This window comes from Colletotrichum phormii (genome assembly GCF_030913505.1).
Source record: "Colletotrichum phormii strain CBS 102054 chromosome Unknown BDP81scaffold_4, whole genome shotgun sequence".
NCBI lineage: Eukaryota > Fungi > Ascomycota > Sordariomycetes > Glomerellales > Glomerellaceae > Colletotrichum > Colletotrichum phormii.
The window spans coordinates 392,562-414,380 of NW_026851446.1; the positions used below are offsets into that span (position 1 = coordinate 392,562).

At 54.7% G+C, this 21,819-nt stretch overlaps 6 protein-coding genes across 6 annotated transcripts; 3 read left to right on the top strand and 3 right to left on the bottom strand.

The window, feature by feature from the left end:
* Positions 1–358: 358 nt before the first annotated feature.
* BDP81DRAFT_419416 (peptidase family C50) lies at positions 359–6,776 on the bottom strand. The gene is made up of 2 exons (XM_060589773.1): positions 3,926–6,776; positions 359–3,873 (listed from the first exon to the last, which is right to left on the bottom strand). Exons 1-2 carry the CDS (start codon positions 6,679–6,681, stop codon positions 642–644), a joined length of 5,988 nt encoding a protein of 1,995 aa, XP_060448740.1. The 5' UTR covers positions 6,682–6,776; the 3' UTR covers positions 359–641.
* Positions 6,777–7,365: 589 nt separating this feature from the next.
* BDP81DRAFT_158841 (uncharacterized protein) lies at positions 7,366–8,182 on the top strand. Its single transcript, XM_060581991.1, has 2 exons — positions 7,366–7,929; positions 7,995–8,182. The coding sequence occupies exons 1-2, from the start codon at positions 7,470–7,472 to the stop codon at positions 8,159–8,161; spliced, it is 627 nt and encodes a 208-aa protein (XP_060448741.1). The 5' UTR covers positions 7,366–7,469; the 3' UTR covers positions 8,162–8,182.
* A 20-nt stretch (positions 8,183–8,202) lies between these two features.
* BDP81DRAFT_312357 (Sir2 family protein) lies at positions 8,203–9,402 on the bottom strand (the record flags this gene model as incomplete). Its single annotated transcript, XM_060583795.1, has 1 exon — positions 8,203–9,402. The coding sequence occupies one exon, from the start codon at positions 9,400–9,402 to the stop codon at positions 8,203–8,205; it is 1,200 nt and encodes a 399-aa protein (XP_060448742.1).
* A 2,871-nt stretch (positions 9,403–12,273) lies between these two features.
* On the top strand, positions 12,274–13,526 carry BDP81DRAFT_312364 (cation efflux family protein; the record flags this gene model as incomplete). Its single annotated transcript, XM_060583796.1, has 2 exons — positions 12,274–12,850; positions 12,925–13,526. The coding sequence occupies 2 exons, from the start codon at positions 12,274–12,276 to the stop codon at positions 13,524–13,526; spliced, it is 1,179 nt and encodes a 392-aa protein (XP_060448743.1).
* Positions 13,527–14,077: 551 nt separating this feature from the next.
* Positions 14,078–16,356, top strand: BDP81DRAFT_419424 (D-xylulose kinase). The gene is made up of 3 exons (XM_060589774.1): positions 14,078–14,451; positions 14,520–14,962; positions 15,056–16,356. Exons 1-3 carry the CDS (start codon positions 14,397–14,399, stop codon positions 16,289–16,291), a joined length of 1,734 nt encoding a protein of 577 aa, XP_060448744.1. The 5' UTR covers positions 14,078–14,396; the 3' UTR covers positions 16,292–16,356.
* Positions 16,357–16,976: 620 nt separating this feature from the next.
* Positions 16,977–19,405, bottom strand: BDP81DRAFT_390882 (uncharacterized protein; the record flags this gene model as incomplete). The annotated part of the gene is made up of 4 exons (XM_060587469.1): positions 16,977–18,639; positions 18,706–19,069; positions 19,137–19,334; positions 19,399–19,405. The coding sequence occupies 4 exons, from the start codon at positions 19,403–19,405 to the stop codon at positions 16,977–16,979; spliced, it is 2,232 nt and encodes a 743-aa protein (XP_060448745.1).
* Between the last annotated feature and the right edge of the window lie 2,414 nt (positions 19,406–21,819).

The window sequence follows — 21,819 nt, forward strand, 5'->3', positions numbered from 1 at the left end:
CAAACCAAGAGCACCGAAACACCTTCTCCTCCTTGCCCAAAGCCTCACCTCCCCACCCCATCCCATCCCGTCTCTTCCCTTGGCCCTTCAACCTCGATCCCTCCCAATGGCATCCTACCCGGACACCTCCTCGTCTCCAAGGACCAAGCTTCACCAACATCCTCTCACCCAGTACCTTCCTGCCTGATACCCTACCACATAGACAGACTACGGAATAGAATAGAACCACCAGGTTTATTGAGACCCCTTCCCGTACGCTACTCCCACACGTAACATCACACGCAGCAAGGAAAAGACCCATCATCCAAGGGGAAAAAAAAAAATATTTGCTCACATCACAGCCTCTACCATTCCATTATCAAAAGAAACACTATAGTTACGACAGCGGGGGGAGGGGACACCAGTCACAATATCCCGCGAACCCTGAATGCCTACCGTACCTCCCGGAAAACCCGTCCATATTGACAATGACAGCAACGTTGAATCCAAAAACTCCACGTTCCAATGCAATGCTAATCTATGCTTCCGGTTTTCTCCCTGCCCAACCTAGGTAGAATACGAACAAACACCAAAACACCAAGACTTCCCCCTTTTCCCGAAGTATTTCCCCGAAAAAGACACCAATCAACAGTAAAACCCCTTTAAGCACCGTCGGCTGCCTTGTCCCTGCCAATATACACCGGAATGCCGTATACACATACCGCGCCAGCCGTGATGTACCTAAATCGACAGGCGTCCCTAGCCCTAGCGACGGCCTCCACGAGTGACGCGTTCCCACGCCTGGTAGCGGCCTTCGTCGCCTCCTTCTTGGCCTTGCCCTTCTTCTCCGTAGCAGCAGTAGCAGACGCAAAAAGCCCCTTGCCCTTGCCCTTCTTCTTCGAGCTATCCTCAACAAACGTGCCCCTTTTCATCAGTCCCCATTCCTCAAACAGCCGGCCCGCGTACCGGTCAATATCCCTATCCGTCACGTCCCACAACGTGCCCACGACGGCGGGGCACCCCGCGAGCATGTAATTCCACACGGGGCCGTGACACTCGTACTCGCCGACGCTCTGCAGCGAGGCCGAGCTACATCCCATCAGCAGCGCCGCCGCCTTGCACTTCTCCAGCCTGCGAATCGTCTTGCCTCGAATGTACTGCGCGCCGCTGCCGTGGCCAAAGTAGAGGAGAATGTCTGACTTCTTGAGCGCTCCCTCGAACTCGTCCTCGGTCGGCGCGCGCGAGATGATGCCCGTCCAGGACTCGCCCAACTTTTCTTTCAGGGGCTTTTCAAAAGTGGCGAGAGTGTTCTTGAGGTCGGAACCGGGGTTCAAAATGTATGTGCCACCGACAGGAGAGACAGCGTGTCGGTGATGGACTTCCTCTTCATCAGAATCCTGGGCTTCACGCTGCTCTAGGAGCAGTCGACGCAGACAGGACAATGATGGGACACGTGAAAACGCCAGCCCCTCCATGCACGGGAGCGATTCCCAAGGGAAAGCATGGAGAGCCTTGTCGAGTATCAGAATGCTATGTGCGCCTTCCTCGGGCTCCGAAGTCTTGGCTGCGGTATGATACGCTTGAAGGGCATCAAACGTCTCCAAGACCATGGAGTCAAAGTCAATCTCATCGTAGGCGTTTCTCTCGCCATGGAACTGGAGAATGTCCACAACAAAGTAGAGAAGATCGTTCAAAGGCTCCTCAAGATCGCTGTCCGGCACAGACGGATCTCCTAGACCGACAAAAAGATCGAGGATACGCGGCTCCAAGGTAATCTTGGGGGACTTGCTAGTCTTTTTCCCTCGAACTTGCCTACGTGAAGGCAGATGCTTGTCGAGAATCTTGGAGAAGGCCTTTTGGAACTGGGCAATGAGATCAGCGCGATGACGGTGTTGAGAGAAGATGCCCTTGAACCCGCCGAGCCAGACTTGTTCAACATTGTCGAGGAGATCCTTGAACCTGTTGTCCAGGTTTTCGCGCTGAGCCCACCATGCTGACTTGGCCCCTTTTGCAGAGTAGTCACCAGAGTTGTGGCAACTCGCGTTGGTCGCCTGAATAATATCCATGAGCTCGTCGTGTCCATGCTGGAAGTCGAATAGCTCGTCTTCGCCATCACGAGAAGCCACACGCTCCAGCGGAAGTCGCAAGACAAAGGGGCTCTGGCCGGACTGTAACTTGGTGATGCACAGATCCTTGCGGTTGTCACTCAGCGCGATCGACAAGACACTCCACGCTTCAGGAATGATGTCAATGTAGTCGCGCTGGAATCTCGCCATGTCGTCAACAGTGATAATGCTGGCCCGTCTATCATCCTTTAGCGTAAGAGCAAGTGGCCAGCCCGCCTCGCTGAAGCTGGGATTGAGTTGATCCGTAGCCACGGTGTTTCGCTCCCGTTTCCAAGTCAGATTTCGTGCAAACTCGACAGAGCAGGTGGCATATCCAAAGCCTCCCATATTTCTTGGCGTCCGATGAGAGGCTGCCGATAGGAAAATGCCCGTGCTCTGAAGCAACGCTGAGATGCGATGAACCAGGTGTCCGTTTCCTGAAATAGCAGCGGCAGCTTGAGCTTCCATCAGCTGAGCTTGCGCTTGTTCCAAAGTTTCGACAAAGGTTGCGTTTTCTTTCATCATTTTGCGCTCGGCAGAGGTAGCTCGGCCTTGAGCCTTCCGTGGAGAGGATCCCGTCGGTTGCGTCTTGTCCGTGTTATTTTTGTCGGGAGCAGCGTGGATGGACGGGTAAGAGATGGTCGATTCCTTCACGACCGAGAAGACAGAATCGCCCTCCATCTGCTTGATGCCCTGTTCAATCAAACAGGTGGCCTCGCCAATCTGGACTCGCAGAGACTCCCGCAAGCTGCTGGAAATCTGCTTCGCCTCCTCCAGAAGGTCTGCTGCAGCAGCCCAGTCGCCCTTGCTAAGGTGGACAAGTGCTTTGTACAACAGCATGGAAGCCTTGAGGTCAGATGTGCTATCGTTTGCGGCAACGACGGCGGTCTTGGGAGGAGCAGCAGCAGCTTTCGTCTTCGGTGCTGCCACTCTCTTTGTAACTCTCGTGGCTCTGGTCGCTGTGGGGACCGCTGGCTTGGTCGCTCGTGTCCTACGCGTAGCCGGTGCCTTGAGCGTGAGCTTGGCCATCTTAGTGACTACTTGCTCATCGTTCACACCAGTAATTGCGCCTCGGTTGCTGCTGTTCAAAGTCCCAAGTGTGACTTCGGCAAGCTCAAGGAGTAGGGTCTCGTTCTCGTGGTCCTTCATCTCTCCGAACGAAGCACTCAACTCACAAGCTAGCTGGAACGCCTGACGTGTTGGTTTGACAGCCGTGGCCATGAGCTGTCTAGCTTCGTTCAAGTAGCCAAGGCTCTTGTCGAGTTTGCAGGCCTTTAACCATACTGAACCGATCCAAGTAGCAGCCTGAGCCCTGTAGATGGAGGCATTTGTGGCGTTGGCAACCTGGTGCGCCTTCTCTGCGTAATAGACAGTCTCTTGGAACATTCCCAGGTGAGCGTAGACTGAAGAAAGGTGCAGCATGGCTCTCAGCAGACCGCAAGTAAGGGCCCAGCTGTCGGGGCCGTCGGATAGCTCGATCAGATTCGTTGAGACGTCAGTCGTGATAAGACTTTCCTCCGCATCAGGAGAACCTTCTCTCGAGGTCTGCTTAGACTCTGCTTTGGGCGCATCTTTCCAGCGAGCCTCTAGTTTCGTCCAGTCCTGAAATAAGATGCGGACTCCAGTCTTGGCGTGGAACAAAGCATGTTGGTACTCGCCCTTTTCCCATTTGATTCGGGAAGAGAGAAAGGCAGCTCTTGCCATGAGCAACTTTCTTTGGAGCCTGGGAGCCTTTCTTGCATTTGAAGACTTCTCAAAGGTAACTTCGCCTTGCAGGAGCATCTTGTGACTACTTAATTGTTAGCTCAATATCCACATTCGTTTTGAGAGAGAAGACTTACGCCGCATCAGAGTTTTGGTTTGCCAGCTGATACTCAGTAAGGGAGATCTGGAGGTTGACAGCACCAAAGTCTGGGTTGGCGGCGGTGGTTTCTGCGAGTTTCTTGGCTTTGTTAAGAATCTCCTCGGCTTTTTCGGAATAACCGAGATGTGTGTACTGGTCCGCGAGGTTGCTATGCGCCTGGAGAAGTAGGTCCGTGGAGGAGTCGGACAGCTTGGACGCAATGTCGGCACACAATGTCAAAACGGACAACAAGAACTCGTCCTCGCCCCTGAGTCTTGCGTATTCTGCAATAGAGTTAAGCTGCCTGACGAGTCCCTCAGTGTCGCTAACTTTTGACAAAAGATCATCCTTGGTCTGGCACTGGTTGATAATCGTGCGCCAGATGCTTGTTGACTCTTCGAAGTCGGCCGTACGCCATTCTGTCTCTGTTGCAACAAGAGCCAACGTGGACGAGAGACCTGCCTCTAGGTCAGGGACGTATCCAGCCAGACCAACGTCGTCGCCAAAGTTGTGATCACGACAGAGCTGCAAAGCAGCCTCCGCTTGCTCTCGAAGGCTTTGAAACTCGTCCTTGTCGCCGATTGACATGGTGAGCAGTTGTAGCAATGTCCGGAGGCGGCGGACCGGAAAGCGGTCGGACGCGTAGATCCTCAAAAGAGCCTCGGTGACCGGATCCTTGATGTCGTTGGGCTTGGGATCGCTAGATGAGTTGGAGAGGATGAGTTGAATGATGCGCTCCAAAACCGCGGCCCGCTCAACGTCCGCAAGGAAGAAAGTCCAATCATTCCAGGATTGATCAAGCTTGACCATCGTACCTATTGTCCTTGACAATGACTCGGCCTTGACGCTGGCGCTCCAAGCCACTGCAGGGGAGCTCTCAGCCAAAGAGGCAGCCACTGTAGACAACACTCCGTCTTCGACCATGTTCGTGCAAATGAGCTTCAACGCGTCTCGAGCGTCGTTGACTCGGCCGGCCTGCTTACACAGGTCCGCAAAGTACTCGAGTTTGGCTGTCGTTTGTGCCTTCTCCTTCTCCTCAGAAGACCGGTCCTTGACACAATCCACAGATCGTCTCAGAGCTCGAAGGGGAGTCTTATCTCCGGGTTTAGAGTCTGCGTTTCGGCGATACCAGTTAAAGAACATGAAGTAGAGGTGCGAGAGTTTGACGTGGTAGAGATTTGAAGAGTCCGCTTTCGAGAGGGCAATACTCGCGTCGCCCAAAAAGTCCAAGAGCATAAGACACTCTTGAAGCAGGCCGTCGAGCACTGCCCAGGTCATCTTGTCGTCGTCGAGCTGAGATTTGGCAACCATCAGGGCCGAGTCGAGAATTTGGGTTATCGAAGTGAGTAGTAGCTGCTTTCTCGAATCATAGCGTACGTGATCCTTGGGGGAAGCGTCTTTTGCTGGCGGCTTTCCTAGCCATCGAAGAGCGAATCGGGGAAATTGAATAACGAGGTTGTTGAGGAGTTCGTCTATGCTTTGAGATTGACCCGTGAGTTTACTAGCCAAAATCCCCACCGCCGACCTACGAGCAGCTGATAGATTGACCATGAGCTCTTCCAGTTCCGTAACGTCACCCTTCAGTGTCCCCTGAAGCGCGTCATAAACTTCCTTCAGGTGCGCGGATAGTTCCTCCAGGGGTAGCGGCGTCTGTTTCCCGTAAACAGCGACGAGCTGCGCAGCAATCGCACAGCACTTTGCCGGTGAATCATTGGCCGGGTTCAGAGTCCCCTTGATCTTCGAAATCCACTCGGCTGCTTCCTTGTAATGGCGCGCAGTCTGAGCCACCGTGCCCAAAGCCTGGTAAATCACAACGAGTGGCGACTTCGAAGCGAGCATCGGCTCCAGGTGCTGGCTCTTGACCATGGCGATGATGCGATCGAAAGCGTTGAAAGACTTGCGGTAGGCACCGGCCGAGTCAGTCTTGACCCTGCGAATGTATGAGGTGATGCATCGAGAAAGCGGTGAAATGATGTCCTTGTCAACATCTGCCTTGTGGCCGGCCATGGGCCACCAATGCAGACGCGCCTCCAATCCTAGAGCTTGCAATTCCAGTGCGGTGGCCGGAGAGCAGCTTAGGCGGCGGTCCATGGCAACGTCGTCGTCTTTGCTTGCTAAGCTCGGGGCCAAAGAGAGGAGAAGCTGTGAAAGAAGGTCGAGCTGTCGGGCAGCCTTTGTCTTCTGGCCGGCCTCTTTCGCGGATTCAAGGAGGAGGTTGATGGGTGAAGTCGGATGGGAAGGGACCAAGTATGGCAATGCTGCCTCGATCGTGGCCGGTTTCTTGTTTGCAGACATCAGACGCAGGATCTGCATCTGAGTCGTGATGACCAGACCCAGAGTTGGGCCGGAGAACTTGGCATCACCAAAGTCCAAGATTTCTGCGAGACCTTTGACTTTTGTGGTTGCCGCGGTTGTTTTGGCTGCTTTCGTCTTCGGTTTCGTTGAGGGAGCCATTGCGTCGATTCTTTGCCTCAAAAGCGTCAGCTCCCGCAGCGCGTGCTCCTGGAGGTCTAGTCCGACAAGCTTGCCAACGAAAGAAGATATTCCACTCTCGAGTTGCAGGTCTGGCAGTTGCACTGCGCCAGAGGTATGAAGCGATCTCAAACACGCAAACGCAGCTCGTAGGCACTCTACCGTCGCAAGGCAGGTGACTGTGGGAATCGTTGCGGTCGCGCTTTTCGTGGGCTTCGGTGTAGTTATGGGTGAGGTGGAGGTTCTGTTGAGTGAACGTGGCTGCATCGGGGTCATGGGCATGGAGTTGGACCGCCTCAGGGGCCGTTTGTTCTGGGGCTTTCGTAGGTCGTCGCCTGAATTCTGTCGTCGGCACGGGGTCGAAGGTTGGGCGGGAGGCGCAGGCTTGGATGCCTCGGTGAGCGACTTGAGGGCGACGTTGATGATGTGCGCTGCGAGCGCTGCCTTCTCCTTTGATGTGAGCTCCTCCTTTTTGCTCGCGGTCGCGGCCCCTCGTGCTGCACCAGCCGTCTTCCCTCGCGTCGTTTCCGTTGCTGATTTCTTCTTCTGCGCTGTCGATTGCGCCTCGGCCTCGGTCGCGAGAAGTTCTTTGAGGAGCACCGTGGTTGTTGATGTGCATGTTGCAGTCGATGCAGCCGCCGCCTTGACGGCGTCGACTTTGCTTTGTAATGAAGTCATTGGGTTGTATGTATCCGGGTCATAAGAGTCGTTCCGTCATGAAGTCTTTTCGTAGAGAGAAAGTAGGATCGTTGCTTGATCCAAACATGGGCAAATAGCCGTTTGTAGGTACCAGTTTGATGTGTGACTTCATGCTAGTCCACAAAGGCCTGCAGTTGGCAGTTGTCAGGTCTCGCTAAACAATGCCCCGGAGCGTTGCCCGGAGCAACCGCAATCCCGGTTCGGTCCGTGCAGCAGGGACCATCGATGCACGGGCCATCCGGGATTTGAGAACCGCGAAAGGGCCTCCCGAGCTTTTTTGACTCCTTCCAGAAGACATCCATTTCAGACAACGGCAGCATAGCGAAGACGACGACGTGTGTTATTCTAGGGGTCGACCACCTCCCTTCAAGATGTCCCGAGTTGCGACCCACAAGCTGTTCGCAGCACCTTCCTCAGGCCTCCGCGCCGTAGCCCTTGCGCAAGCTGCGAATCGCTCCTTCTACTTCCAGTCGCGACACTCGAGCTCCCTTCCCACCGTAGCGCAGCTCGATTTCTGGAAGGGACTCATCCCCAAACCGTTCAGGCGCGAAGAGAAACTTACCGACGATCCCATGATCAAGCGAGTCAAGCCGAAGAGGAAGAAGGAATGGAACCCGGCCACGTTCTACATTGTCATTTTCCTCCTGATCGGTTCCATGTCCATCAACATGCTGTCGACGAAGCAGGCGTTCGAGGCGTTCTCGCGACAAGCAGACGTGCGCATTAGCGTCTTGCGGGAGGTGGTTGAAAAGCTACAGAGGGGCGAGACGGTTGACGTGGAGAAGGAGTTGGGTACGGGCGACCTTCAGAAAGAGTTGGAATGGGAGGAGAGTATGTTTTACAAATCACAAGCGCCCAAATCGCGTCGATTATGCTGACATGAGATTGCTACTTAGTGCTGAGAGAGATTGAGCGAGAAGACGTGTCGCGACAGAAGAAGCAGGACAAGGCACGGCAGGCGGAGGCGGCAGCAGCGGCGAGTGTCAAGGCCGAAGCGCAACCGACTGCGGCGGTACCCGAAGCCGCGAGACAGCCGGCGCGGGGCATGTCGAGCTTTTTCTAGTTTTCCGAATGGCAACGCTTTGGATTGGTACAACTCGTGGTCTATGACAACATATCTTTAAACACGCCATGGTTCTCTCTGGGCGCTCCTACGGTCCCAACCGGTCCCGAAGCGCTCTTCGGAAGCTGGCGTAGCTGCTCTACCAGCGCGGGAAGCACAACGTCGGTGGACACTTCTGTCCGGACTCCTCGAACACCCGTGGGCTCCGGGTCTTCCACGGCGGAAATCTGGTCCTCGCCCCGTACGCCTCCGGTGTTCACCACCGCGATAGGCATGCCGCGATCCAGCGCCCTCTTGGCCAATCGCCACGCAGAGTACGTGGCCAGCGAAGTCCCCAAGATGAGAAGCCTCCCGGCCCCGTCAATGGCCTCTTCGGCCGCCGTCTTGACGTCGCTCGGGATGCTCTCGCCAAACATGACCACGGCGGGCTTCAAGATGCCCCCGGAACTGGTGGATTTCCACGCACCATCATGGTCGACTTCGACAGCGTGTTTGGTCCCTTCGGGCGTGGCCGGCGGCTTCGCGAGGCAGTGCGGGCAGGCCGGATATCTAAAGGTGGTGTACGGCGCGCCTGGCAGATCCACGTCGCCGTCGGGGTTAGTCCTGATGCCCTTGGTCTTGCGCTCGGCAGGATTCTCCGTGTCGAGAGCCCCGGAAGCTAAAGCTTCGACGAGAAAGGCTGCCCAGGCCGGGTTGAGCCTCGCAAGCTCATCCTGGAAGGCGTCTCTGGGGTATTCGTTCCTGCAAGTCACACAGACTGTGGACCTTAGATAGCCGTGCAGCTCTAAAGTTGGAATGTCAGGATGAGCTTTTGAGTGAAATGAGTCGACGTTTTGCGTGATGACGCTCCGAACCAGGCCCATCTGGCCCATATCCCGGATGGCATAGTGTCCATGATTTGGCGACGCCTTGTGAAGCGACGTCCAACCCAAGAAACTCCTAGCCCAGTACCGTTTCCTCGCCTCGTGGTTTGCGAGGAACTCGTGGTAGTAGATGGGGCGGTAGGTCTTGTTCACGCGATAGGTGCCATTGACGCCTCGGTAGTCGGCGAGACCGCTGGAGACGGATAGGCCCGCCCCAGTCAGTACGACGGTCGACCTCGGCAGGCCCTTTGGAGGCGGGGCCGTGAAGAAGTTCTGGAGGGCCGCGACAGCACCGGGGATGGTGTTTGCGGTGCTTGGACGGACTGTGGGAGGGGCCAAGAGTTCCGTGTAGGGAATGCGCATAAGAGGTTTGCGCATTGGGGCGATGATGGTTGCGTTGGTGGTTGAGGTTGCGTAAGGCCTATCGGGATGTGGGAGGGAGTTCCGGAGCCGCTTAAGAGTCAAGGGGGAAGGTAGCTCCGGGTGATGTACGTGGACTGCGGCGGAGGCTCAGCAAAAAGAGGGAGGAGAGTTGCACGGGAAAGGGGGTGGGAGGAGATCGTTATGTGGACATGTAACCCTGGCGTTGCATTTAAGAATAGAAGTGATCAAGGGACGGAAGGAGATTTCTGACAAGCGCGTGTTAATGGAAACGTTGCGACAGGCTCAAAGTCAAGGCCGCATGGCTAAGTTGAAGGGGGCGATCTGATTATCAGTGGTCAATTCGTCATGATTCGGGGGAGCCAGCATGCCAGGCCGGGACTACGAATCCACCGGACCGCATAAGATGACCAAGCCCAGTGTGGCTTGACTTTAGTAAAGGCATCCGCTTAGGTAACATGGGTCTTTTAGAGGTTTTGTCTTGACACGGGCCACATTAGATGTCTGCGACAAGAGACGGCCCTGCGTCAGATTAGAGAGATGTGAATTCGTAGCCGTACGGAGTATAGACTATCTGTATTACAGAGGATTTACATTTGAGATGTACACTGGATCGGCGGTCGTTGAGGGTGATATATTGAATAAGATTCTCAGGGGCATCTTGCGTGGCCTCCTTGCCCAATGACAAGTTGGTTCAACCACACCTCCGGACTTGCAGCTCGAGGACGAAGTTACCTTCTGGAGAGAGACAGTCCGACGGTCGTATTTGGTTCTCTACCCTGGTGGTTGCAGCGGACCATGCCGTTGTTCTTTGGTGGGCAGGACAGATGGGCATGCATCAGTATCCGTACTTTGAATGGAACTATGGAGACGGACACAAGCCGATGGGATGTGCTGGATCCGTGACGACTCACAAGAGGAAAACCACCCGTAGCTTTTTTCTTTTTTTCTAGCAGTTCTGGGTTCTATACGTAGTACCTTAGTCTACATAGGAGGGTTTAAGCAGTGGGCGGGCGTGGCTGACGCATGTCGTGGCTTTCTCCAAGTACCTTGCCTTAAAGCGGGGAATGCATGGAGAAGCATAACGTGTACGAATCCTCGGTGTATTAACAAGGTAGAAAGGTACTAAGCATTTTGGTACTGTATTAAGCAGTAAAGTTACCGTAGCGCAAGGTAAAAAAGAGAGAATTCAAGCTTCTTCCCCATAGCAATTCCCGGCGGCGCCGTACGTATGTTGTCCACATCGGCGGCGAGACTGAACAAGTCAGTTTCGAAGAAATTTGCTACCACCCGCGGGAGGACTGGGGGTACGTAGCTTCGGACTCCATTGAGTTCATGGATGGGTTCCTCTCTCTTGGCGTAAAAGTTGCATCCGTCAATCAAATGGAGCCAATTCATTCAACTCTCGCCTTGTGGGGTTTGATCATTGGTGCATTGCCAATTGGCGGTGGTGGCATCCGATTCTCCATCCCACTTCACTGTTCAGTCACTCTGGCACTCAGTCTTCAGGTCTGCCATCCCATCCATCGCCCATCCCATCCTCGTCAGGCACCGCCTTTTAGCTCGGGTCGGTTGCTCGGGGGTGGACAAGCACATGGTAGGGGTACCCTTTACATCAGCAAACCAACCGAACCGCAGCAGACGTCCGGCCTCTGCATGAATTGCAGTGAGAATACTTGACATTCCATACGTAGTTGTATCTGAGTTAGTACGGAGTACTCGCACTCTGTATGCTACCTACATTGTAAGGTACCTAGGTCTTAGCCGCAAGTTGCAGCAGATCAGATCAACCCGCCCTGCCGCTACGCTGCCGCTGCCGCCGCTGCCGGACCCTCGCCTTGTCAGTTGGAAAGTTTTGTCTTCCTTGCAACGAATTGCCGCGTCGCCTTTCTTTTCTTTTTGCTGGAGACACACACTTGACACAGTCTCGCACAATACTCCGTACACACACACACAACACACGCGCGCACCTTTTTGGCACTTTGTGCTTCTACCTACCTCGAGGCATTGCGTTTTGGGTACAGTGCAGACCAGTCAGTCTCCAATCGAGAAATTAACTCTCACCCCCCGTTCTTACACCTGCTGCACCCCAAGTCCCCCCCCCAATTCGTTCCCGTAACCCTTTCCCTCCCTTTCCACCTGGACCACACACCCACCCCTCGTCTCCTCCGTCCACCTTCCGTCCACCGATCTATTCGTACCTACCGCACGGTACGGTCCTGTTCGGTGTGTCGCGGCTTTTCGGGCTGGGCTTGTCATGTACGCGTCCCTGGCCTGCTTGCAATTACCCAACCCGTTATTCGTCCCCTCACCCCTTCCGTCACAATTTACCTTGACCCTGCTTTGAGAGACCGCAGCGAAAGAGAAGGCGCGAGACCCAGAGACACGCCTAACTACGCCTACGGAGTACACACTATCCGTACACATACGCACACACACGCAAATACCTAACACACACACACATACACAGCCGAGGGCATATTGGTATTGGATCTTACTCCTCAACCCGCCCCAGGCATGTCGACCCCGTCCAAGCGTCCCACGGCACTGCTCCGCCGCCTTTCCGCTGTGAGTGGGAGTGCGTGGGTGACGTCTCCAAGAACGGGAACGGGAACGCGAACGCACACCCTCCTCCGCTGCCTCAATTCTGCCTACCCCTTTAGGCCACCTCAACCACATCCAGCTCTGCGCCGCGTCTCCCTCCGCGTCTATCAAACATCCAGCCCGGCCGTCTCTCCCTGCGATCCTTACTTAACCCCCAGCGCCGCCCGCCTCCACCTGACCTCTTCTACTTCTTCCCTCCCTCACCTCAACAACACCTTGACGGCTGCGAAGAACTCATCCCCTTCATTACCAGCAACTGTCATCATGTCTGCAACCACCACTGCCACCATGACCGCCAACCCGACCCAGTCTCGCAAGAGCCATGGTCATCACCACCATCACCACCACGGCCACGACAATGTCTACCTGACCTCGGCCAACAAGAACGACGCCGGCGTGCGCATCACTCGCATTGGTCTCTACTCCAACCTGGGCATGGCCTTTGCAAAGGGCGCCGGTGGCTACGCATTTGGCTCTCAAGCCATGATTGCTGATGCCTGGCACAGTCTGACGGACCTGGCTTCCGACGTCCTGACACTGGCCACTGTTTCGTGGAGCTTGAAACCCCCGACCGAAGCCTTCCCCACTGGTTTCGGCAAGATTGAGAGTCTGGGATCTCTAGGTGTCTCCAGCATGCTTCTGGGCGGTGGCCTGTTCATGTGCTGGAGCAGCTTGATCACCCTCCACGCTCACCTCTTCCTCGACCCTGCAGCTGCTGCAGAGGCCATTGCCCACGCTCATCACGGTCACAGCCACGGTCATGGTCATGCTACTCCGAGTTTGCACGCTGCTTGGTTGGCCCTGGGAACAATCGCAATCAAGGAATGGCTGTACAGAGCTAGTAAGCACAATTCCCCCTTAATCCTTTCAGGCCTGAGTGGCTGCAGAGAACAAAGCTGACAAGGAGAAAAACAGCCATGAAAGTTGCCGTCGAACGAAAGTCCTCTGTCCTCGCCTCCAATGCCATTCACCACCGTGTCGACAGCTGGACCGGCATTGTCACACTCCTTGCTATCCTCGGTGCAAACTTTTTCAAGGATGCGACCTGGCTGGATCCCGTTGGTGGCCTGATGATTTCCCTCCTCGTCATCAAGGCTGGTGCCGAGAACACTCTGTCTTCTGTATACGAATTGGCCGACCGCGCTATTGACGATGAAGTCAAGGGCGACGTCCAAAAATACGCACTCCGAAGTCTCTCTGATGTCACAAATGGCCACGAGGTCGATGTTCGCAATGTTTCGGGTGTCAAGTCCGGTCAGAACTACCTGGTGGATATCGACTTGGCTGTGCCCGGAGCTTGGTCCGTCGAGGCTGTCCGCGAAGTGGAGGATCAGGTCCGTACTCTTGTCGGTGCTAAGGTCCGGGGTGTGCGCAGGATCAAGGTGCGCTTCGTCCCGAAGGAGGCCGAGGTTGCGCGCCCGTTCGACGAGTTCATCCCCGGAGAAGCCAACCGAGAGGCTAGCGAGGAAGCCGACGACCACAGCCACACCAATGGCAATGGCCACAAGCACGACTAAGGCAGCCAGGTTCTATGTACAGTTGGAGGAAGAGCTTGCCATTCACGACGAGATACCCTTGGTTTTCCTTACCATTTCTGGAAGCGTGGTAAAGCCACCGTCTTTTTCTTTTCTTTTCGGTCTACGGGAGGGGGGGGGTGTTGTTGCCATGTATAGAGAGCATTCTTGGAAAGAGTCCTCCAAGGCATCCATTTGCATTAGGGCGGCGTTTAGGGAGGGATCACAAAAGGCCAGCGACAGGCCGGTCGTCTCGAGAGACTTGTTTTATATCTCTCGTCTGCTGAATAACAGATTTGCTTTGTTCTGAACTGTGTCTACTTTCGTCGCATCATGGTATTGCATGGGAATGCTCGTCGTTGAAAAAGTGCCCGTCTATCCTAGCCAATCTCGCAAGTGCGTTCCACGCAGCGGGACCCTTCAAACGCGGCAATATGCAGGGCGGCAGGGCGCATTGAACACGGGACGAGCTATTCCCGACCCCCGAGTCGAGGGGACAAGGCTGCCTTGGCTTCCGCCAAGACGTCACACTATCATTGGCGCGCCTATTCGTCGCATCAGTTTCGAGCCATACGATTGGTCTACCCGCTTTTAGCCTGAATTGCCACAAGGCTGAGGGAACCATGCAACCTCTCCCAAGTGACAAGTGTGCCCCTCCATGCCCACACACACCCCACGTCAACGTGATGTACAAAGTAGTGGGCAGCGGTCAACTTGATTCCAGATAACCGGATATTCTGTGTGTGTCCTTTTTCTCCTTTCATATGACGATTGACCAATTCTTGCTTGCTTGGACAAATTTGAGATAGTCCGATACTTAATTGACCTCCCTCCCGAGTGTTGTGCAATATCTCTCATCCATCTCACTTCATCATGAGTTCCGGTCCCTTGTATCTTGGGTTCGACCTGTCGACCCAACAGCTCAAAGGTCAGCCAGCCCATGGACATCCCATCTCATCCGAATTGAACACCTCATTCTAAAACCCTTCCCCACAGCCATCGTCGTACAGTCCGACCTGACCGTCGTCTCCGAGGCCAAAGTCGACTTTGACGCCGACTTTGGCAAGCAGTATGGCCTGCACAAGGGCGTCCTGACCAACGAGGCCGAGGGCGAGGTCTACGCCCCCGTCGCCATGTTCCTCGAGGCCATCGATCTCGTTCTGAGCCGTCTCAGCACCAAGACGCCAATGGATCGCATCAAGGGCATCAGCGGCTCGTGCCAGCAGCACGGCAGCACCTACTGGGGTAAAGAGGCCGAGACGCTCCTGGGCGGTCTGCAGTCCGACAAGCCGCTCGTCGAGCAGCTCAAGGGGGCGTTTTCGCACCCGTATGCGCCGAATTGGCAGGATCACAGCACGCAGGCGCAGTGCGATGAGTTTGATGCCAACTTTGAGACGGCGCAGCGGTTGGCTGAGGTCACTGGCAGTGCTGCACACCACGTATGTTTGCACCCCCTCGTTTTCCCATGCAAAAGTATTGTATGGCAATATCGTGTGAGTGGTTTTGTTTACTGAGACGAAAACGAACGTTAGCGCTTCACCGGCACGCAAATCATGCGCCTCCGCCAGAAGCTCCCCGAGATGTACGCCGCCACATCTCGCATCTCCCTCGTCTCCTCCTTCCTCGCCTCCGTCCTCCTCGGCGCCGTCGCCCCCATCGACATTAGCGACGTCTGCGGCATGAACCTCTGGGACATCTCCGCAGGGAACTGGAGCGAGCCCCTCCTCCAACTCACCGCCGGCTCCCAATCCGGGGTACGTGATCTCCGCGCCAAGCTCGGCGAGCCGCGCCACGACGGCGGCGGGTCTATGGGCGGCATCTCGGACTACTTTGTCCGGCGCTATGGCTTCAGCGCAGAGTGCCAGATCGCGCCCTTTACAGGCGACAACCCGGCCACGATCCTCGCGCTGCCGCTGCGGCCCATGGACGCCATCGTCTCGCTGGGCACGAGTTCTACGTTTTTGATGGTCACGCCGGTGTATAAGCCCGACGCGGCGTATCATTTTTTCAATCACCCCTGCACGCCGGGCCAGTACATGTTTATGCTCTGCTACAAGAACGGCGGGCTGGCGCGCGAGCGCGTGCGGGATGCGTTGCCGAAGCCTGAGGGTGGTGGTAGTGGTGGTGGTGGTGACCCCTGGGCCAACTTCAACAAGGCTGTCCTCGATACGCCGCCGTTGGATATGCGGTCGGAGAGGGATAGCGCAAAGTTGGGGTTGTACTTTGACCTGCCCGAGATTGTGCCGAATATCAAGGCCGGCACGTGGCGGTATACCGCCAAGCAGGACGGAAGCGCCCTGGCCGAGGCCTCGGAATCGTGGTCCAAGGAGACGGACGCGCGCATCATCGTCGAGTCGCAGGCTCTATCGATGCGTTTGCGCAGCCAGAACCTCGTTCACAGCCCGGGCTCCGAGTCCAGCTCCAAGATCCCCGCGCAGCCGCGACGGATTTACCTCGTCGGCGGCGGCTCGCTGAACCCTGCCATCGCGCGGGTCATGGGCGACGTGCTGGGCGGGGCGGAGGGCGTGTATAAGCTCGATGTGGGCGGGAACGCGTGTGCTTTGGGCGGGGCGTATAAGGCTGTTTGGGCGCTTGAGAGGGGCGAGGGGGAGACGTTTGACGAGCTGATTGGGAAGCGGTGGAAGGAGGAGGGGGCGATTCAAAAGGTTGATGAGGGGTATAAGGAGGGTGTGTTTGAGGGGTATCAGCCTGTTGTTGGGGCTTTTGAGGAGATGGAGAAGAGGATTTTGAAGTTTGCTCATAACTGAGTAGCTGAGGCAGGGGTTTGGTGATGGGAGGTAGAGGGTGGGGGTTTAGATTGATAGATTATGAGAATGAATAAAAGGTGATTTCACTACTGGTGTTTCGTCATGAAGCGTTTGAGGGTGAGGGAGACTTCTTGGCCTGGTAGCACTTGGGCTGACATATGAATCTCGTGGCAGACCACTTCTTCAAGTCGCCGTTCACAACACATCACAGCACATAAATCACAGGAGTCAAGTCATCAAGTGTAGAACAATGCGTTCGTCCTGGTATTATTTAGGCACTGGTCCATGCAAGCCAAACCCAATCCTCCCTTCCAACCTCGGATCCCTCTCCAAACCTCAAAACTATTCCTTAACACCCAGAAAGTTTTCCTAGCCTAGCGGGTTCCAAATCATGAAATGAAGAGGAAAAAAGACGTCTGTACAGTTTCCTCCCCGTGCCGAAAGTACCAAATCCATGAAACCGCATGAGAAGAGTTCCGTTCGTATCGTTATCGTTCCGTGATGAAGTAGGTATCAATCATCCATCCATGAGAAAATAAAAAGAAAAAGCGTCACAAAACAGGGGAGTTTTTCCTTAATGCCAGTTCTCCAATCGAAAGAGTGAAAGGAGAACCATGAGCGCAAAAAGGGGAAAACTAAAGAAAGAAAGACACACAAAAAGAATGAAGAAGGTAAGCGTTTGCTCTTAAACCAGAACCATCAGGCCCAGCACGAAGATGGTAAGCCAGGTGGTGCAGCCCTTGCAGCCGCCCATGATGCCCTCGGCATGCTTGTCCGCGGCGCCAGAGACGACGACCACAGTGCTCGTGCTCTTGGGCTGCGCGGTGACAGTCGCGGAGGAGAGCGTGGGGTAGTGGTAGGTCGTGGGGACGTGGCTGGTAGACGAACTCATGGCGGTGCCGTCGACGGAGGGGGGCAAGGTGCTTGGGGCGGTGGGGTGCATCATGGGAGTTCCCGTGATGGTGATGGTGGTGTTCAGCGTGACGGGCACCTCGACCACGGACGTGGCGGTCGCGGTAACGGTCGTGTTCTTGCCGCTGCCCAAGTGAGAGGTGGACGAAGAGGCAAGAGAAGATGAGGCGCTGCCGCTGAGGGTCGCGGTGGCGGTGGCGGTGACGTTCTTCCAGACGGTAATCAGGGAAGTGAAGACCTGGCCGCTGACCGTGGTGGTGTAGGTGCGGACGACTCTAGACGCGGAAGCGGTGATGACCTTTGTCTCGGTTCTGGTGGAGTTGGATGGACCAGAGAACGAGGAGGAGGAGGCGCTAGACTGCTCGGGGCGGACGGTCACTGTGGACATGCCTCCAGTCGTGACAGTCTCGGTTGCGCGATCAGTAAGGTAGATCGTGGTGAGAATGTACTCAGTAGACTGGGAAGATGACTTGGAGCGGGAGGCGCTGGAAGGGGAGGCAGTGACGGTGACGATGGAGGTCTGGGTGTCTGTCTGGACATCGGCCGAGTGCGAGGAAGACGAGGCACTGATGGTCTTGAACACGTTGGAGGTGATCGTGTTGGTCAAGACGACGACGTCCGTGGCGGTAGAGGCCTGGGCGCTTCCGGAAGAGGAAAGCGAGGTAAAGATTGGAGTGCCGGCGTGGCCAAGCTGGGAAGAGACAGTGGTTCCGTGTCCAATGGAGACGATGACGGTCTGGGTAGCCACCTGGGTGACGATGATGGTCGACTTGGAGGCGGGAACGAGCGTGGAGGAGGTCTTCTCGCTAGAGGTAGAGCTGCTCAGGACGGGGCTCGTGGTAGGGGGGTACAGGCTGTCAATCGTGACGGTGTAGGTGACCAAGACGGTGTCGGTAGCCGTGGAAGGGGAAACCGAAGAAGAAGACATCTTGGAGGAGGCCTTGGAGGTCTTGGACTGAACGCTCGAGGAAGAGCTGGCAGCGCCGGGAGTGAAGGTCTCGGTGACGGTGACGTAGACAGTGTGGTCTTCAACCTCGTGGGAGCACTGGGCCTGAGTAGTAGAGCTCAGGGGGCCTGCAGTGACGTAGATGGTGGACTTGACGACCGTCGTGGGAGTGACCGTGGTGGTTGAAGAGAACTCTCCGGTAGAGATCAAGGGAGCGCCATGGATTGTAGTCTTGCGCGTCTGGGTCAGGGTCTTAGTCAGGAAGACCGAAGTGATCTCAGGGTGAGAGCTCTCGGTTGGGAGCCAGCCGCCGGTAGTCACGATGATGGGAGGCCCGTTTTCAACAGAAGACGTGGAAGCGATGGTAGACTCAGAGGACTCGAGGGACTCGGAGGACTCGGACGCGACATTGCTCTGGTGGGCGGTGGCCGTGTGGTACGCAGTCTCAGTGACAGAGGTGGTGAGGACCTCGGTGACAACTGGAATGGACCTGGAAAGGAAATGAGCAATTTGGACTTTGGAGGCAGAAAGAAAGGAAAAGCTGAGGAGGACTTACTGGGTGACAACAGAAGAGCCGGGAAGAGTGGTGTTGACAGGCTTGGCAGACGAGACAGTGGTACCCATGGGAGACTTGTGAAGGGTCTGGGTGAGAGTCATCTGGACGCGGGTCGTGATGGTAGTGTCAACAGAGGCGGTCTTGTTGTTTCCAAGGAACTGGGTAACGGTGATGGTCTCATCGGCATCATCCTCGCAGATAGTGGGAGTGCCAGTGGTAGCCAAGCCAGAGAGGGTGGAGTTGATGCCGTGGGTCTGAGTGCCGTTGAAGCCGTGGACGTTGTAGTTCATGCCGGCGAAACGAGGGACAACGACATGGGAGTCAGAGGTCGGGACCTGAGAGTTGGGAGAGCCACGAGTAGCATCTGATAAATTTCATTGTTAGCAAAATGAAAGAGAGAAATGAGAAGACGCTCAAGAGGGGATGCTTACAGTAAATGCCGATAGCGATACCACCACCCATGCAGGTAGCGATGAGCGCGGCAAGAAGGATGAGAAGGAAGGGATCGGTCTTGCGATAAGTGCTCCAGTCCTTGTGCTCACGCTGGATGGCGCCCTCAGTCACAGTGAGGTCATCATCCTCGCGGTAGTAACCGCGGTGATCGCGATAGTCGTTGTTGGGACGCTTGGCTGTTTTTTTTGTAAGTAAGTTGGATTTTTTGACACTTTCGATTTGAAAGAAAGGGAGACTTACGCATCATGATGTCAAGCGAGAGCGTCCGTTGAGCTTGTTCTTGAACAATGACTGGATCTGGGACTTTGTTAGATTCTGGTAGGTAAAAAGAAAGCGACAGTCAAGCAAGTGCGATCTGAATTCGAGGAGGCGATGCCGATTTTCTTGGAAATCGCCAAGCGCAAAGAACAGAACCAGCGTGAAAACAAATGAAAGGAACGAGAACGAGATAGGACTTACTCTTCTTGAAAGAATGGTGATAATGACAAGTGAGTGTTGTCTGCAAAGGAATATTTGCCGTCAGTTGGTGATGAAGAAAAGTGAGTGAAGTGGGTGGAAAAGAGAGGTTGAAGGGGTGAAGAGGTAGAAGTGGGAGTGAGTGGCTCAGTGAGAGAAGAACCGCGAGAAGAGGTGGGTGGGAAAAACAGCGCGTCAACAAAGGCAAGTTGGGGGACAAGTATTTGTGCTGAGGGGTGCAAAGTCCAGACAGGAGGAAGGAACGAAGGAGAAACTGATTTTTTTTCTGAAAAAATCGATCTGCCCGAAAATCAAAGGAGAGGAAAGTGAAGATGAGTATCTTTGCGCTCAGAGTACCCCTTGACGTCGCAAGACTGCAAGATCGAGGGAAATGAGATCGCTTGACCCTGTCTCTCAACTAGGACACTGAGAAGGGGGAAATGAGGGTGAAGGTAGGCAGGAAATAGAATAGAAGGTATCTCTCAATAGTCTCAGAGACGGCAGAGATGAGACTAGTGATGCTGGTGATCTTGACTTACGCTGAAGTTTGGGATGGTCGAAAGAGTGTCGATCGGACGAACGAGAGGTGCTGCGAAGCGTGCTGTATCGCGTCAGAGATGATTCCAATAAAAAGAAAAAAGCAGAACAAAAAGAATCAAATCCTCATGAAGAAGAAGCCGACGTACCTTGAATCTGCCTGTGGGCGAACGAAAGTTGCTGCGCGATTCGCGTTGTTGTGATGTGGGTGGGTGAGAGAGGGAAGGAAAAAAAGAAGAAGAGGATTTCAAATTCGGGATGGATGGGAATCGAGAGAGGCAGACGGGTGAACTAGCGTGGGGCCCAGACAGGATGCCAAAACGGGGTGCGTCGGTGAGAGGGTGAATACTCTTGGGATGTTTATTCCCCCTCCAGCCGGTCGAGGTGGTGGGATATTCGGTCAGGATATCCGGTTGCCCCACAGCTGGCCGGGTGATTCAGCGAACCTGAGGCTTTCGGAGCAAGGAGTTTTGACTTTCAAGGCACAAGAAGAATCAGATCTACCTGCGTTAGCAATTCTAGGAGTTATATGCGGGATGAATTACTTGAAGTACTACTTGAATCCCTAACCGTCTGCTCAGTGCTGGGCATTGACTACCAAGACTTGGATTGTCACCATGAGACATTGTAAGGATATTAAGGAGATACTGCAAGATAAGCCAGGAATATGATGTCAATTTTTGATGTACCATCATGACGAAAGGCTATGCTGGCAGAAAGATATTCGTTCAACTTGCTCCTTAGGATTCCCACGATCTCGGGCATCTAGGTATGACCCGGAGGCTCAACTTCGTGACGAAAAACCATCAAGAACCACGAGAAACACATGGGTCAATTCGTAATTATATGATTAAAAAGCTCCTCTCTGTAGTACATCACTGAATGACATGGCTCGGACGGAAGGAAAACACACACAACCTGGTATCGAAGCTGCTTGTCAGCTGCTGAATTTTGGGTAGGTACCTAAATGTAATGAAACGAATCAACTTACAGAACATGAATATCACCATGATTTAGTTGGAACCTGTTGCGGTTTCACAGTCTGCGAGCAATATGTCTACTATAGGCTGAAGGAACACGATGCTTGATCCTCGAGCTCTTTCCCCCCTTGTCCAAGAAGTAGTCGCCTGAGAAAAGGACTGCCGGTGGTCGTTACCATCATGTACAATTTCACAGAATCTGGGATAGCAAAACATCAAGAAATAGACTTGATCCCAAGGCTCCAACGCCGCCATTGCTGTAGCCGTTCATCCTGCTCAAGTTGCAACGTCTTGGATTCTGCTGTAGGCCACAATCTGTCGACAAGACGCCACTGGTGATCATTCCAATTGCATCCTCCAGAGACGACAAACTACCGAATGAAAAGAAAAAGATTCTTCTGAAATACATTGAAATAAATGTGAGACATCATTGAATCGGCCGCGATCTAGTCTATCATGAGGACAGAAATGATCATGAATTCCACCACCGGGCCCGAGTGGAGACAGGTCGTTGAGCACCGAACGGTGACATCCGTCATCAGCCACCCGAGGCATCACAGCCACAGCTCCACTCCTGCTCGCGCCGGGGCCACGCAAAAGCCACGACCGGGCAGGGAAGGTACAGCTGGAGCTTGAGCAGGTACCTCGTTCTACCTCCCTCAGCTCAGGTAAGCACGCGAAACCCCGA

Excerpts from the sequence above, each read along its gene's own strand:
- BDP81DRAFT_419416 (XM_060589773.1), bottom strand. The coding sequence starts at position 6,681 with ATGCCCATGACCCCGATGCAGCCACGTTCACTCAACAGAACCTCCACC. Across the intron at positions 3,874-3,925 it reads AACCAAAACTCTGATGCGGC|TCACAAGATGCTCCTGCAAG; the intron begins GTAAGTCTTCTC and ends ACAATTAAGTAG.
- BDP81DRAFT_158841 (XM_060581991.1), top strand. The coding sequence starts at position 7,470 with ATGTCCCGAGTTGCGACCCACAAGCTGTTCGCAGCACCTTCCTCAGGC. Across the intron at positions 7,930-7,994 it reads AGAGTTGGAATGGGAGGAGA|TGCTGAGAGAGATTGAGCGA; the intron begins GTATGTTTTACA and ends ATTGCTACTTAG.
- BDP81DRAFT_419424 (XM_060589774.1), top strand. The coding sequence starts at position 14,397 with ATGAGTTCCGGTCCCTTGTATCTTGGGTTCGACCTGTCGACCCAACAG. Across the intron at positions 14,452-14,519 it reads GTCGACCCAACAGCTCAAAG|CCATCGTCGTACAGTCCGAC; the intron begins GTCAGCCAGCCC and ends CCTTCCCCACAG. Across the intron at positions 14,963-15,055 it reads CTGGCAGTGCTGCACACCAC|CGCTTCACCGGCACGCAAAT; the intron begins GTATGTTTGCAC and ends AACGAACGTTAG.